General features: G+C 44.0%; 1 protein-coding gene across 7 annotated transcripts in view; it reads right to left on the reverse strand.

Moving 5' to 3' along the window:
• Positions 1-13,378, reverse strand: part of SH3KBP1 (SH3 domain containing kinase binding protein 1) — a 341,474-nt gene that overhangs the window by 148,815 nt on the left and 179,281 nt on the right. For 4 of the 7 annotated variants that reach the window (XM_045995818.1, XM_045995812.1, XM_045995819.1 and 1 more), the window contains exon 5: positions 1,667-1,796. In XM_045995818.1, the coding sequence (XP_045851774.1) occupies positions 1,667-1,796 (130 nt within the window). Of the gene's footprint in view, positions 1-1,060; positions 1,121-1,666; positions 1,797-13,378 lie in introns of all 7 variants that reach the window. The other 3 variants (XM_045995813.1, XM_045995814.1, XM_045995811.1) reach the window with 1 other exon arrangement.

Here is a 13,378-nt window from a genome sequence, read left to right on the forward strand (position 1 = left end):
TTCTCTGCATCGGTAAAGGAATCTCAAAGTGATTTCCACAGGCAGAGACAAAATGCTTCAGTGAGCAGGTTACCAAACAGTGTACGTCAGCCTCAACATACCAACTGGTTATATTCCAAGAGTTTATCATGATTAACAGTGAAAGTGACCATTTATGGACAGCCTCATATGGGTGAGATGATTTATATACATTACTGCTATTAGAACTCATAATGCGCTTCCCCACAGAAATAATGATATGATGACCTGATTTGGTCCTCCCTCCAAGAAAGCCCATTTAATCCACAACACCCCTGAGGTGAAGTATTCTTATCATAGGACCCAATTACAAGGTACGGCACTATTCCCATGTATAAAAGGAGACACCAAGACAAACAGAATCGATGAGCAGTTCAGGACCTATAGCAACTCCCATTATCACAAGGTCAAGGACATTCACTGCCCTCCCGGCTGTACTCATTAGCCAGGCCATCTGAGCAGAGAATAACCTCACCCCAAGCCAGAGAAGGCAGCAGCGGCTCCAGAGTACTTCACTTGCTCCAAAATCATCTCCCATATTTCCTCCCATAGACCCTCAGATGGAATGGAGTTCAGGGGTAGGGTCCCCGGCATTGGAAGTAGAGGGAAAGGGTACTGCTGAAACCCGGGAGCCAGCCAGCCAGAGCTGCTGTTTCTATGTATGGCAGGCTGTACAGGCCTGAGCTGCTGAGACCAAGTGAAGAAGGTCATCTGAGCACTTTTCCAGAAGTGGCTTTACCTCCAAACTGGGAGTCTGTCCATCAGACTACTGGTTAAATAAAAGAGACACAACTAACTTGGGAACACCACTCTAGTCAGATTTTTCCAAACAGAAAAGAAAGATGTTTCAGGATTATTTTGACAGCACAGAGCTTAGAAAGGGAGGTCTGCAACCCCAAGGAGTGCCGCGCCACCATGACACAGTCGAGCCTCTTACGACATTCACGCCATGACCTCGGCTCAAGACGGCACAAGAGATACACAGACGCCCACGTGGGAAGTTGGGTTAGCGACTGGGAGAACAAAGTTTCCCGGTCCTGACCTTTTGCTCCATGAGCTGGAAAGGGCAGCAGAGAAGCTGGAGGGAGGAGAGCTTCAGGCCCTGGAGAAAGAAAGACCTGGAGTTCGTTCTCAGCATCGCAGAAAGACACGCATGCTCACCCAAGGTGGGGCTGGCCTCTCAGCTGTCTTGTCAAACTGGTAAGGAAACTGGCACGCAGTCGTCCCGAACACAGCACTTCTCACCACCAACGGTTTTTGTGTGTGTGCGTGTGCCATTTTCCTCCAAGTTCCTCAAAGGATGCTGAGAAATACAGTCTCATATGGTTCATTTAAAAAATAATGATCCACTTGCAGTGAGAGAAGGGTATGGAAAGAGTAATATGAGCCATAGGGGAATATTAAAATGGCACGAAGGCTGACGGTCACCTATGGAGAGATGGACAGCATCCGCCTGTGCACGCGTGAAGGTGTGCAGTTCACACCTTTACAAGGGTAACCCACTACACTGGAGGGGTGAAGGCAGCCCAAGCAGAAGTGTACTCGCGAGCTTCCGTCGCCGTCCCCCAGCTCGGGCTACAGAACAGCAGGGAGGCTGGAGCAGCACCCGCCGGTGTCCCCACCCCCCTTGCACGGGGGACTTCCTTACTTGACTTGGAGAGCTGCTCATCCTGAGAAAGGCCCAGGTCATCCGACTCCCCCGATAGTTCCTTGATGAAGTTGGAAGGAAACATTCCGGTCTTTCCATTGAGAACGCCTTCCCACCATCCTTCTTCCACCTGCACAGACACAAACAGAAGAACAGAGATGCAGAGCTCAGGTTAGACACCGGGGCTCCCAGTTTTCTCTCCCATCTGTATGGTGCACAGTGCAGAGCCCACATAGGGAGAGCGGGAAAACGCAAAGCTTACAAGCTGACCGGGAATGAGATCACAGACCTCACAGAGTCTTGAGATTCAGACTCAGGAAGGCGGGGCGGGGGGGGGGGGGGAATGAACCTAAGGCCAAAAACACAAGTGGAAAGGAATTAACAGTTTATGTTCACTAACGTCGGACTGACATTTGGCATTTCCTTTGGTCACAAAATGAAGATAAGACAGTCGTAGTAGAAGGACCCATGACTCGTCAACCAAACAAATGATGGACATTTTCATATCACAGCACAGAAGCTGCGGGGATCCCAAGATATCGCTTGCCTCGAGGACTACTAGGAAGTGGTGGTACTTACCACACCTGCTGGGGCCCTTGTCATTTAATATATGCATTACAGAATTATTTATTAATTATAATAGGAAATCACACAGATTTTCATATTAAAATTTGCTTTTAAAATAGCTTGATAGCTATTTCAACGGTTCCCTTTTGTAATCCTGTATTTTAAGCATTTAAAACCATTATTTAACAAGTGACAGTGACTTCCCTAGACTACCCAAACTAACTGGACTGCCTAACAAAAACAGGTAAGATGCCCTGCGCTAAGAACTCAACTGGAAGGTAGCAGGACTCCCTGCAGGTTTCCAAAGGCTTCTAGAGTACCCTGAGATGAAGCGCAACAGGATGAAGGGAGCGAGGGAGGGCGGCCACACTGCATTCCTCTGCGTAGGGGAGTGAGGGCCGGATCTGGGGGAGCGGGACAAGGGAGAAGGCAGGTATGCATCTGAAGGCCCTTTGAGGTAGTAACTGGTCTTGAGCTACCAATTAGCTGGGCCAAGCAAGAAGAGGGTAAAAAGTCATCCCAAGATTTTGTGATGGAACCACTAACAGAACAGCAGAAGTCACAAGTCGGAACACCGAGGTGGCTTCTTGAAGGGAAATAACAGGACATTCTGAGAACAAGCACGTACTCGTGCTTGTTACTTGTGCCATGCAATATAACAGAAAGAGACCCTGAATGCGTGGACTCGTTTTTTCGTGTTTTGTTTTGTTTTGACCACATGCTTATAACACCAACTGATAAATACGATTTAATAGCTAAAACAATTAAAAAAGATAAAGAATATTAAAGTCAAAAGCCCAGTTCAAATCCTACTGAAGCTCAGCCGTTACATAACCTCATTCAAATTTCCTACCAAAGGAACCCTGGCTCCTGTCTGTACAATGGGGAAAACGCATACACTCGATCAGTGTTAGAGACAGATGTATTATGATTCTGTACTAGGGACACAAAACTGTATAGGACATGTTTTTTTTTTTCCTCCCTGAAGCAGTTGACGATCTACCGAGGTAGAAAGGGCATGCGGTTAAAAGGGAGAGGATGGGTGTGACTAAAACCTAGCAATGGGAGGTAAATAGATGGGGGAAAATGCCATGACTTAGCACAAACTCGTTGCACAAAGTCAAGCTCACCCAGGTGGGGGACGCTACAGAAAGGCTTTGGGAAAAAAAAGAAATCAAAAATTAAGGTTGACCTTGATGAGGAGAAATGGTAGATACATATAAGTAGGGCAGGGGGGCGTGTCTGTGAGACACCCCAGAAAGGGGGAAGCTGACAGAACCTATGGATTGGAGAGAATCAGAATGGTGTCTGGAGCTTTTGTGAGGGAGCTCACGGGAGGCAGGCTTGCTGAGTGGCAATTATATCTGCGTGATCACAGAATCTTCGGGAAAGAATCCAGACATCTATGAACAACTGTCCCAGTGACTATTCAATACCACATCGTGCCATTTAACAGCACTTCACTTGAAAGCATTCCATGTTTCTATGCCGACTCAACCGATATGTGTTATTCTTTCAAGCAGCTTTTTATAGGATTAGGACGGTTGGGAAAATTCACCATGAGCCTGAATAGAAATAGTCACCGGATTTGTGGTGGGGGATCCTTTGTGCCTGTCCTGAATGAGGAACCATAAAATGACCTTCTTTCTCCCAGAATCATGGGGCAGGAGGGAAAAACCAAGGGTGTGGACTGCCGATGAGCAGTCCCTAGCAGAATCCCCGACAGCACAGGGCAGCTGGGCCAATTCCATCTGATTCAGCTCGACAGTATCTAAAATATCCCTGTTCCCAGTAACAAGCGGCTGGAGCCTGAGATCCCCGAAGGAAGTACTCCTGACGTGGGGGATCGGTTAGCTGCCTGCCGGGAAAACAGGGGTGTCTTTGCCTCACCACACCCCCAGATGCCGATATCAGTGTCACAGCAGAGTCTGAGAGGAGTGGCCAACAGGGAAGCAGCGGAGCTCTATCATTAGCCCCGCGGTGTGGAGGGGCAGGCAGTGGAGCCACCGCTCATGGCCCGGGGGGTTCATTTCTCATTATAGGCACCATGGCCGCGGCGGTTGGCGGGGGGGGGGGGGGGGGGGGGGGGGGGGGGGGGGCGGCCTCTGGCCCCTGTACCAGCGAGAACTTTTCAGTACTATCCCTTCTTATAGCCAGCTGCTTTGGTTCTAAGATTCAGGTTAGAGATACAAGAAAAAGAAAAAAATGATGCTCACTCTCCCACTTTTCCTCTTCAGCAATATTCTAGAGTTCAACTTCCGGTATTAAGATGAGGACAGTGAAGCCCAGAGTGATTACATTCATTCATTCACTCAATCATTCAAAAAGTAAATCACCATACCCCACACTCTGAGTGAATAAGAATGAAAAGCAGGGAAATTTAGGGGAGCCCTCCATGGGTTGGTCTCTGAAGCCCTGATTACCCCACAAAATGATGTGCCCTGCTGTGAGGAGCAAATGGGACCGAGAGACAGGATGATGTTAGCCACTGTTCTTAAGTCCCACCAAGCCCAGGTCTCTGTGCCCCTTCCTATTTGAGCGACATTTAATAAGCACCTATCCCGCACTGCTCCAGGGCCTTGGGGCAGATTCACTGGTGAATCAAAGACTGTGCTTGAGAAGCTCCTGCAACAAAGAAAGGACCATACAGAACCCGTGCACCCCCCCACCACTTAGAAATCAAGCTTGCTTATGTTTGTTTCTATATTTAAATTTTTTTTTTTATTTTTTTATTTTTATTTATTTGACAGAGAGAGATCACAAGTAGAGAGGCAGGCAGAGAGAGAGAGAGGGAAGCAGGCTCCCTGCTGAGCAGAGAGCCCGATGCGGGACTCGATCCCAGGACCCCGAGACCATGGCCTGAGCCGAAGGCAGCGGCCCAACCCACTGAGCCACCCAGGCGCCCCTTGTTTCTATATTTAAAAGAGAGAAAGAAATGTGTCCCTTTGTAATGAACTGTGGATTATGGATGCCACCAAGGGCTTACCATTTCTGCCCCAAAGGGAGTAATAAAGGGGAATTGATGCCCCCCCACCCCCCCCACCCCGCAACACACACTCATCCATAGCCTGCCGCAGGCAGTGCCTCTGGGCTGAGAACAGCCTCCACCCTGCGCCCCTGAGCCCAACCCAGCCAGATCCGGAGCCCATGACTCTGTCCTTAGAGAAAACCCTGCCTTCGGTCCAGAACTAGAAATAGGGTTGTTTACACCTGGCTACCAGACACAGTAAAGACACAGTAAAACCACTTCAACAGTTTGCATTGGGGGCCTTGCAATTCCTGTGTCTTCACAGTCACCAGCATCTAAGTGGGTTCAGAGCCCAAGGAGCTCATCTCTAGCTATTTAGCCCTGCTGGAAGTTGGGGAAGCAGCTGTGCAAATGTCAACACGTCCCCCCAATTTTACACGCATTATCTACATTTGTAAGGCACTACAGAGAGAACGCCTGTGGATACAAAGATGACCATGGCTGTCTGAGGTACAGAGATATTCAGAATAGTTTTGACTTACCAGCATTGAAGTTTTACCTGGTAAACTGTGCTGAGAAAGGGAACAACAGCTTTACCAGGTCTAAAGTCTACCTCAAGGTGTGAGTAGTAAGACAGAAAAACCCAGTTAAGGGCTGTTATGGCTTTTTATGCGCAATTAACCCTTTGTAGTCCAAATCTCAGTCAGAGGAGGGGGGCGGAGGGAGAGACGCACAGGTAAATGAGGTCAGCTTTGGTGTTCCCAGAGCTGTTTTACCACTCTTTCCAGAAAGAATAATGGAAAAGTCAAGCTTTAAGGAAAGGCCCACACCTTAACATTTCTAAAAATTTCCTCAAAATATATTCAGACTTTATAGGTCTAGGAATTTATCCATTTCCTGTAGGCTGTCCAACTTGTTGGTGAATAATTGCTCATACTAGTCTCCTTCAATCCCTTGTCATTCTGTGTTATCATTTGTAACCTCTCCTCTCTCGTTTCTGATTCTATTTGAGTCCCCTTTACTTCTTGGTGAGGCTAGCTAAAGAGCTGTCAATTTTGTTTATCTTTTTGGAAGATGAACTCTTAGTTTCACTGATCTTTTCTATTATCTTTTAAGACTCGATTTCATTTACTTACACTCTGATCTTTGTTATTTCCTTCTTTCTACCAATCTTGCAGTTCATTTGTTCTTTCTCTAGTTCCTTGAGGGTAGGACCCTAGGTGGAGTTAGAGCAAGACAAGTACTATATAATCTCACTTCTATGTAGAATCTAAAAAAAAAAAAAAAAAAATCAAACTCATGGATGCGGAGTTGCCATGGTGCTGGTTGCCAGAGTCAAGGGCTGGGGGTAAGTGAAAGAGGTGAAGGAGTCAAAAGGTACAAAATTCTATTTATAAGATAAATAAATCCCAGGGATATAATGTATAGCAAGGTGACTATAGTTAATAGTAGTGTATCATATATTTGTAAGTTGGTAAGACAGTAGATCTTAAAAACAATTTCTTTTTTTTAAGATTTTATTTATTTGACAGAGAAATCACAAGTAGGCAGAGAGGCAGGCAGAGAGAGAGGGGGGAAGCAGGCTTCCTGCTGAGCAGATCCCAGGACCCTGGGATCATGACCTGAGCCAAAGGCAGAGGCTGTAACCCACTGAGTCACTGAGGCGCCTCAATAATTTCTAACTATGAATCATTGCTATAATCTCATCACATCATATACTATACATGTATCAAATCATTATGCAGTATGTCTAAAACTAATACAGTGTTTAAGTTCAATTATATCTGAATTAAAAATGTATTCAGACATAATTAAATGAGAATTTCCACACTGGCCCTTTCACCCATCTTTGAGAGGTAAGGGAAAGTATTTTCAAAAATTTTTAAATGCCAGAGAAATACTTATTTTTTAAAAGTTTTTTAAATTGAGGTATAATTCATATAATACACATGTTTTAGTAGTATAAGTCAATCAGTTTTCATATATGCACCCATGTAACCCACACCTCTATCAATATACAGAAAGTTTCCATCACTCCAGAAAATTCCCTGTGCCCCTTCCTAGTCAATCCACCTCCACAAGCAATCTGATTTTCATCACGTATGACTGATTTCACCTTTTCTAGGATGTCACATAAATGTTCTAACATGTAGTTTTACCTTTTGGATATTGCTGAAAAAATACAAATTGTTTCTAGAAAACATCTTTCTCTATTAGTGGAATTAGTGAAAAAATATTTTTAAGGGAACCACTCCCTAATGGCATAAACACCTGTATTGTTTTTCATTTTGGTTGCTTTATATAACCATCCCTGTTGATGTGGGGACAGGAAAGCTGGTTGAGCCAAACAGACAAGTGTTCTCTAGTGTTCTCCAATATTTCCCCCAATTCCTGTGTAGTTCACTGTCTGATTACCTCCTTCTGGCAAGGCCACAACATTCCATACACATAGGAAAGTGATTTTTTATTCCCTTGTTCTTCTGAGAATAAGCCTATTCCACATGAAAGAGGCCCCTCAAAAGAGAAGTCTGCAGAGTAATTCAAAGGGGAATGACTGAAGAAAACATACACAATTTCCACTTAAGACTTCAGCAAATTCTGCCCAATGAGACAGAGCTATATCCATGATTTGCCTCACAGTGGAAAGGGTTTTTGATAGGGCTGTTCTCGAGAAGAGGACAGTCCTGTCCTTCAAAATTGTTACAGGCTAGTCTACAGGTCCCCCAATTCCTAAATGACCCTATGCTAAAGCCTTACTATCACTCCAACTTGGAAATCTGAGCAAAGAGTAAATTAAGCCAACAAGACAACCTTTCTGATGAATCAAGATCCTGAAGCTTTGTCCTGTCACTATTCAAAGGTGACAAAATCATCTATGGGTTTGTGTTAATCTTACAAAACCAGTATGTTAAGATACCTTCATGGGGGTATTCCTTTAAAAGTTCAGTGTAGGAGGGGCACCTGGGGGGCTCAGTCGTTAAGCATCTGCCTTCGGCTCAGGTCATGATTTCAGGGTCCTGGGATCGACCCCCACATTGGGCTCTCTGCTCAGCAGGGAGCCTGCTTCCCCCTCTCCCTCTAACTGCCGCTTCCCCTGCTTATGCTCCTCTCTCTCTCCCCTCCCCTGACAAATAAATAAAACTTAAAAATCTTAAAAAAAAAAAAAAGTTCAGTGTAGGAGGCACTGTCACTTATCTCATGTGCATTTTGTCACAGGGGCCAGCTTCTGCTCCTGATAACCCACACCTGCCGCGGAAGCTTCACAGGTCATCCCTGACTCTGGAGCAGGGCTGTACCATTGCCCTGTTCCCCCCACCCCCGACTAGCAGAGCACCTTATGCAATATACCCTGTGCTTGCTGAGAGAATCCAAATACTTCTCATCTTCCCCGTGCCTGTGGTTGAAGTTCTTCTTGTTCTCGGAAGCATCTTCTTCACCTTTGCTGAGCGCCTTTGTTTTTAAATCCTTCCTCATTTGTCAATGCCATCGTTTGCTGCTCTGCTAGCATCCTGGGTTCTTAGTTAGCTTCTTAGCTGTGCATATCTTACGCTCCCTGACTATACTGAACATGTTTCAAGACAGATTCCGTTCAATAAATCTCTAAATCTCCGTGAAGCCAGCTTCTGTCACAGAGTAAGAGCTCAAATAGTTGATAAAGCCCATAGCTATGCAAATCTCTTATAAATACATTTCGACTTGCAAATATTTGCTTTTATACAGTTGTAGTCTGTTTTGCGGGCTGATGCTGCTAATCTAATCACCTTTTCTTCTAATCGTGACGTCCCTCTCCTTAACATGCTCCGTCACCTCTGCAAATTACATCACCAGACATGTCTACCCGAAAGCATTGGAAGAAATGACTGTAGAGCAGCCTAAGCATTTTGGGTTATCACATTCTAATAAACAAATTTTTATATTAATGTTATCTCTTTTTTGGAAAAGATAAACCCTTCTAAAGCAAGGGGTGCCTTGATGGGTAAGAATTTGGGTATGCTTGGATTACCTAGTAACTAATCAGCTTTTAAATAAACTTGACTTCTCACGGGCAAGCACAAAATAAAAGGCAAGTCTTTGAAGTTCTTACACCAAGAATGAAATGAGGATTACCTGCTATTTGGGATCCCTGGACCCACTTCCAATGTGTGTGGGGGGTGAGAGAGGTTTCCCCACACCAGCACGCAATTCTTCAGACATCAGCTGGGTATCCTACCATTTAACTCAATTCTGACACTCTCTACTCAGAAACAGCTGCATATCCCACAGGTTAAGAGCTCGGACCTGGGGGCACCTGGGTGGCTCAGTGGGTTAAGCTGCTGCCTTCGGCTCAGGTCATGATCTCGGGGGTCCTGGGATCGAGTCCCACATCGGGCTCTCTGCTTGGCAGGGAGCCTGCTTCCCTCTCTCTCTCTGCCTGCCTCTCTGCCTACTTGTGATCTCTCTCTCTCTCTCTCTCTCTCTCTCTCGCTGTCAAATAAATAAATAAAAATCTTTAAAAAAAAAAAAAAAAAGAGCTCGGACCTGCAAGACTGCTCTGTTCCCTGTCCCCCCCACTGTAGATGCCACTTGCAAGTCCAGATTGTCACCTACCCTTCGGACCTATAAATCAGAGGTTCCCACAATCCCCTCTTCGGGTTCAATTAATTTCCTAGAGCAGCTCACAGAACTCAAGAGAAACATTTTACTTACCAGGTCACTGATTTATTAGAAAAGGATATAACTCAGGAACAGTCCGATGGAAGAGATGCACAGGTCAAGGCACGGGGAAAGGGCGTGGAGTTTCCATACCCTCTCCAGGCACCACTCTCCACGCACCTCCACATGTTCACCAACCCAGAAGCTCTCTGAATCCTGTCCTTGGGGGTTTTTAACAGAGGCTTCATTACATAGGCATGGTTGATTAGCTCAGTGGCTACTGGCACCTGATTCAACCTCCAGCCGCTCTCCCCTCGCCAGGGTCAGTGGGTGGGGCTGAAAGTTCCAATTTCTAACCACACCATTGGTTCCACTGGCAACGGGCCTCTTTGCTCAGGTGTTTCAAAAAGTCACCTCATTAACATAAGGGAAGACACCTTTATCATTCCTATAGGAAATTCCAAGAGTTTTAGGAGCTCTGTGCCAGACAGAGACCAGATATATATATAGTTCTTACTATAATTCACAATATCATAACTGTGCATCCGTACCCACAAAGGTTGTCTGATTGAGTTAAACTTCTGAAGAATTTCAACAGCTCATTGAACTCCAGGTGTTAGAACCAAACCCACGTTGTGGGTATGAGAAGATGCCTATGTTTCTTGAAAGTGCAAGTTACCATCTTTGCAAACTATAAGGCCAGGTCAGGCTTAAAATCTGAAATGAAAGCCATTGATCTACAGCGAGCCTGACTAGGGACCACTGAAAAATACCTCAAAAACAAACCACAAGGAACAAATAAAAGCTAGAATCTCTGAACATTCCTTGGGCCCCCACTCAGACAGACTTGTTGAGACCAAGCTCATCCAACACGAGAAGAAAAGTGGCTCATTTCCCAGACTCTGGATAACACAGACAGGAAAACACAGAGGTTTCAATGCACTTAAAAAAAAAAATAGGTCAATAAGCCAGGTTTGAAACTCCAGAGGCCCTCAAATGCCATTACTCCTGACAAGCTTGTCTATATACCATCTCTGGTTTTATAATTACAATTTCACCTGCATTGATCAGTCCTCTCCACTCTAGACAAAAAAGACACAAGTGTGTATTTATAGTGATTTTCTTAAAACAACAACAACAACAACTCAGTCTGCTATTCTTCCTTTCGAACTGGCAGCCCGGTTCCTTTGGGTTCACAAAGCTGAATCTAACGATGAGCACTAGGTCCCTCTCTCTAGTCAGGAGATAGAGGAATTCTACGTGCTTTTCTGAGGAAGGTGACTTTGCCAGGTGCGCTCAGCCCCGCTAGCCCTGCATTCCCCATTCCTTCTCTGAGCCACCCTGCGCAGGCCCATCCGGGCTGAGCACTCAGTCGACTCCTGCCAGGCGGGGGTCAGGCTGCATCTACCCAAACCTGCGCCAGGCCGTTGCTCTGTGAGCCCACCATGTGGTTACGTGGCTCAAAAAACAGCTAAGTGTGAAGACAAAGTTTGTGGTGATGAGGGGGAAAGGTGAACGATGTGAAAGTTAAAAAAAAAACAAAACCTGCTGCCAAATTAGGTGCAGATAAGACAACCAGAAGAGATAGGGTGGGGGGCACTTCTAAAGACTCCTTCTTTAGAAGGAGGGGGTACTCTGGTTGCTTTCCTTGTGTTAGTATCAATCCATTTTAAAGAAACTGATGGAAATCATGAAGGAGGCCCTATGGAAGCAGAGAGGATGGAACTCAAACCAACAAACTCATATTTAAGGAAAACACCTTGACCCTATGAGCTTATGGTGATAAATGGCAAATGAAGGTACATTTTTATACTTTCAGGCAAAATTAAATAAGATATAGAATATCTTAAATTGTCTTAAATAAGATATATATCTAATTTAATTAATATGTATAAAATATCATGTTTTAAGATTCTCTACTTGATTCAACCCTTTTCAAAAAACCAGTCCATACCTCTAAAATCCTCCTAAGGGTTGTCTGGTTTTTTTTTTTCCCCCTTTGGGTAGGGTGTGTGTGCGTGTCTGTGTGCATGTGTGTGTGTATAGCTTTGCAATACTGTAGGATCAATCTATTAATCAGCCAAGAATAATATAACATATTTAGACACATATACATGATATCATCTATCGTATTTTTATTGTCCAATAGATTGACTGGTTTCCAAGTCTTGCAAAGCTAAAACTATGGTCTTACCTCAATCTGTCCCTGTGATTGAAGAGTTCTTATTGATTTGGGATGTTTATTTTTAGTTTCCGGTGGAATGAGAAAATACCCACTGGCGTTTATACATCCATTGTAAAGAGACATATTTTATAATATGCAGTGACATGACCCAGTATCTGCAATATTACAAGTCCATTGACATAATGAGAAAACTCATTTTTGATCATATAATTTTTAAAATGTGGCTGAAAAGGCCAACCTTTATGTTTTATTTTACATAAATATCCTAGGTTACATATTTTTCCTTTTTCCTCTGGGAAGCAAAACCATCAAGAAGCCTGGCACTGAAGAGGACACTGGTCCTGCCAGCAGCAGGGACATCCTAAGTCATCTCCGTGCAAAGAGTTAACTAACGACTGTGATCCCTCCTCTCCCTCAGTGATCCACGCCCGCATTCCCTACAGCCAAGGGGCAGGGGAGGGTGGGCATTATCTCCCAGGAATGTGTTAATAATTTTCCTTATCTTGCTTTGTATTTCATAAAACATTATTATAACATTAAAGGAAAACTGTTTCTCTGACACAACCATTTTCAACTCTCATTCCCTTACAGTCTTCAATCACACAGAGATGTATTTTACATGGCTGCGACCTAGTGTATGCAATTTTGTGTCCTGATCTGTTCATTTCTTTTGCAAAGAAATCTTTTCATATTTCCATTTATTCACTGACTTATTCAGCAAACATTCATTAAGGTACGTGTTAGGTTCAGGCACTCTTCCAGGTACCATGTAATTTAAGATAGATCAAAACCAGATCCCTGCTGTTGAAAAGCTCTCAGGTTAGCAGAATTTAACGGAAAATTACAGTGCACAGTACTGTAATAAATACAGATTTAAAGACCTCTGGGTTTACCATCTTAATGTCTTCACAATCTTCTAGCCGAATAATATCACTTAATTCACGTAACTATTCTCTCTCTTTATTATTTTTCATTATCACAAGCAATTAACATGTTTCACATATTTTTTTTCTGTTAACCATTTTCTTTGAATAAATTCCTGGGAGTGAGATTACTGGCTCAAAGGACGTTAGTTCAGATTTTTATAGCTCTTGCCATACCCCGCTAAATAGCTTCGTATTAGGATCATAAAGATATACAAAGTCGTCACTTCTCGGTATTACCAAGTCTTAACCGCAAAATGTTTTCTTAGGATTCTCAAAAGCAGGACCCAGTATTCCCTTAATTTGCATTTATTTAATTAAGAGCAGTGTGGAACATTTCCTCATGGTAAAGGTTTTTCTTTGTGAGATTTGTGTTTATGGCAGATTTATTTACTATTTATCGTTGTTATAGTATCTTTTCAATATAATTTCATATG

The sequence above is a fragment of the Meles meles genome, chromosome X (genome assembly GCF_922984935.1).
Source record: "Meles meles chromosome X, mMelMel3.1 paternal haplotype, whole genome shotgun sequence".
Taxonomy (NCBI): Eukaryota; Metazoa; Chordata; class Mammalia; order Carnivora; family Mustelidae; genus Meles; species Meles meles.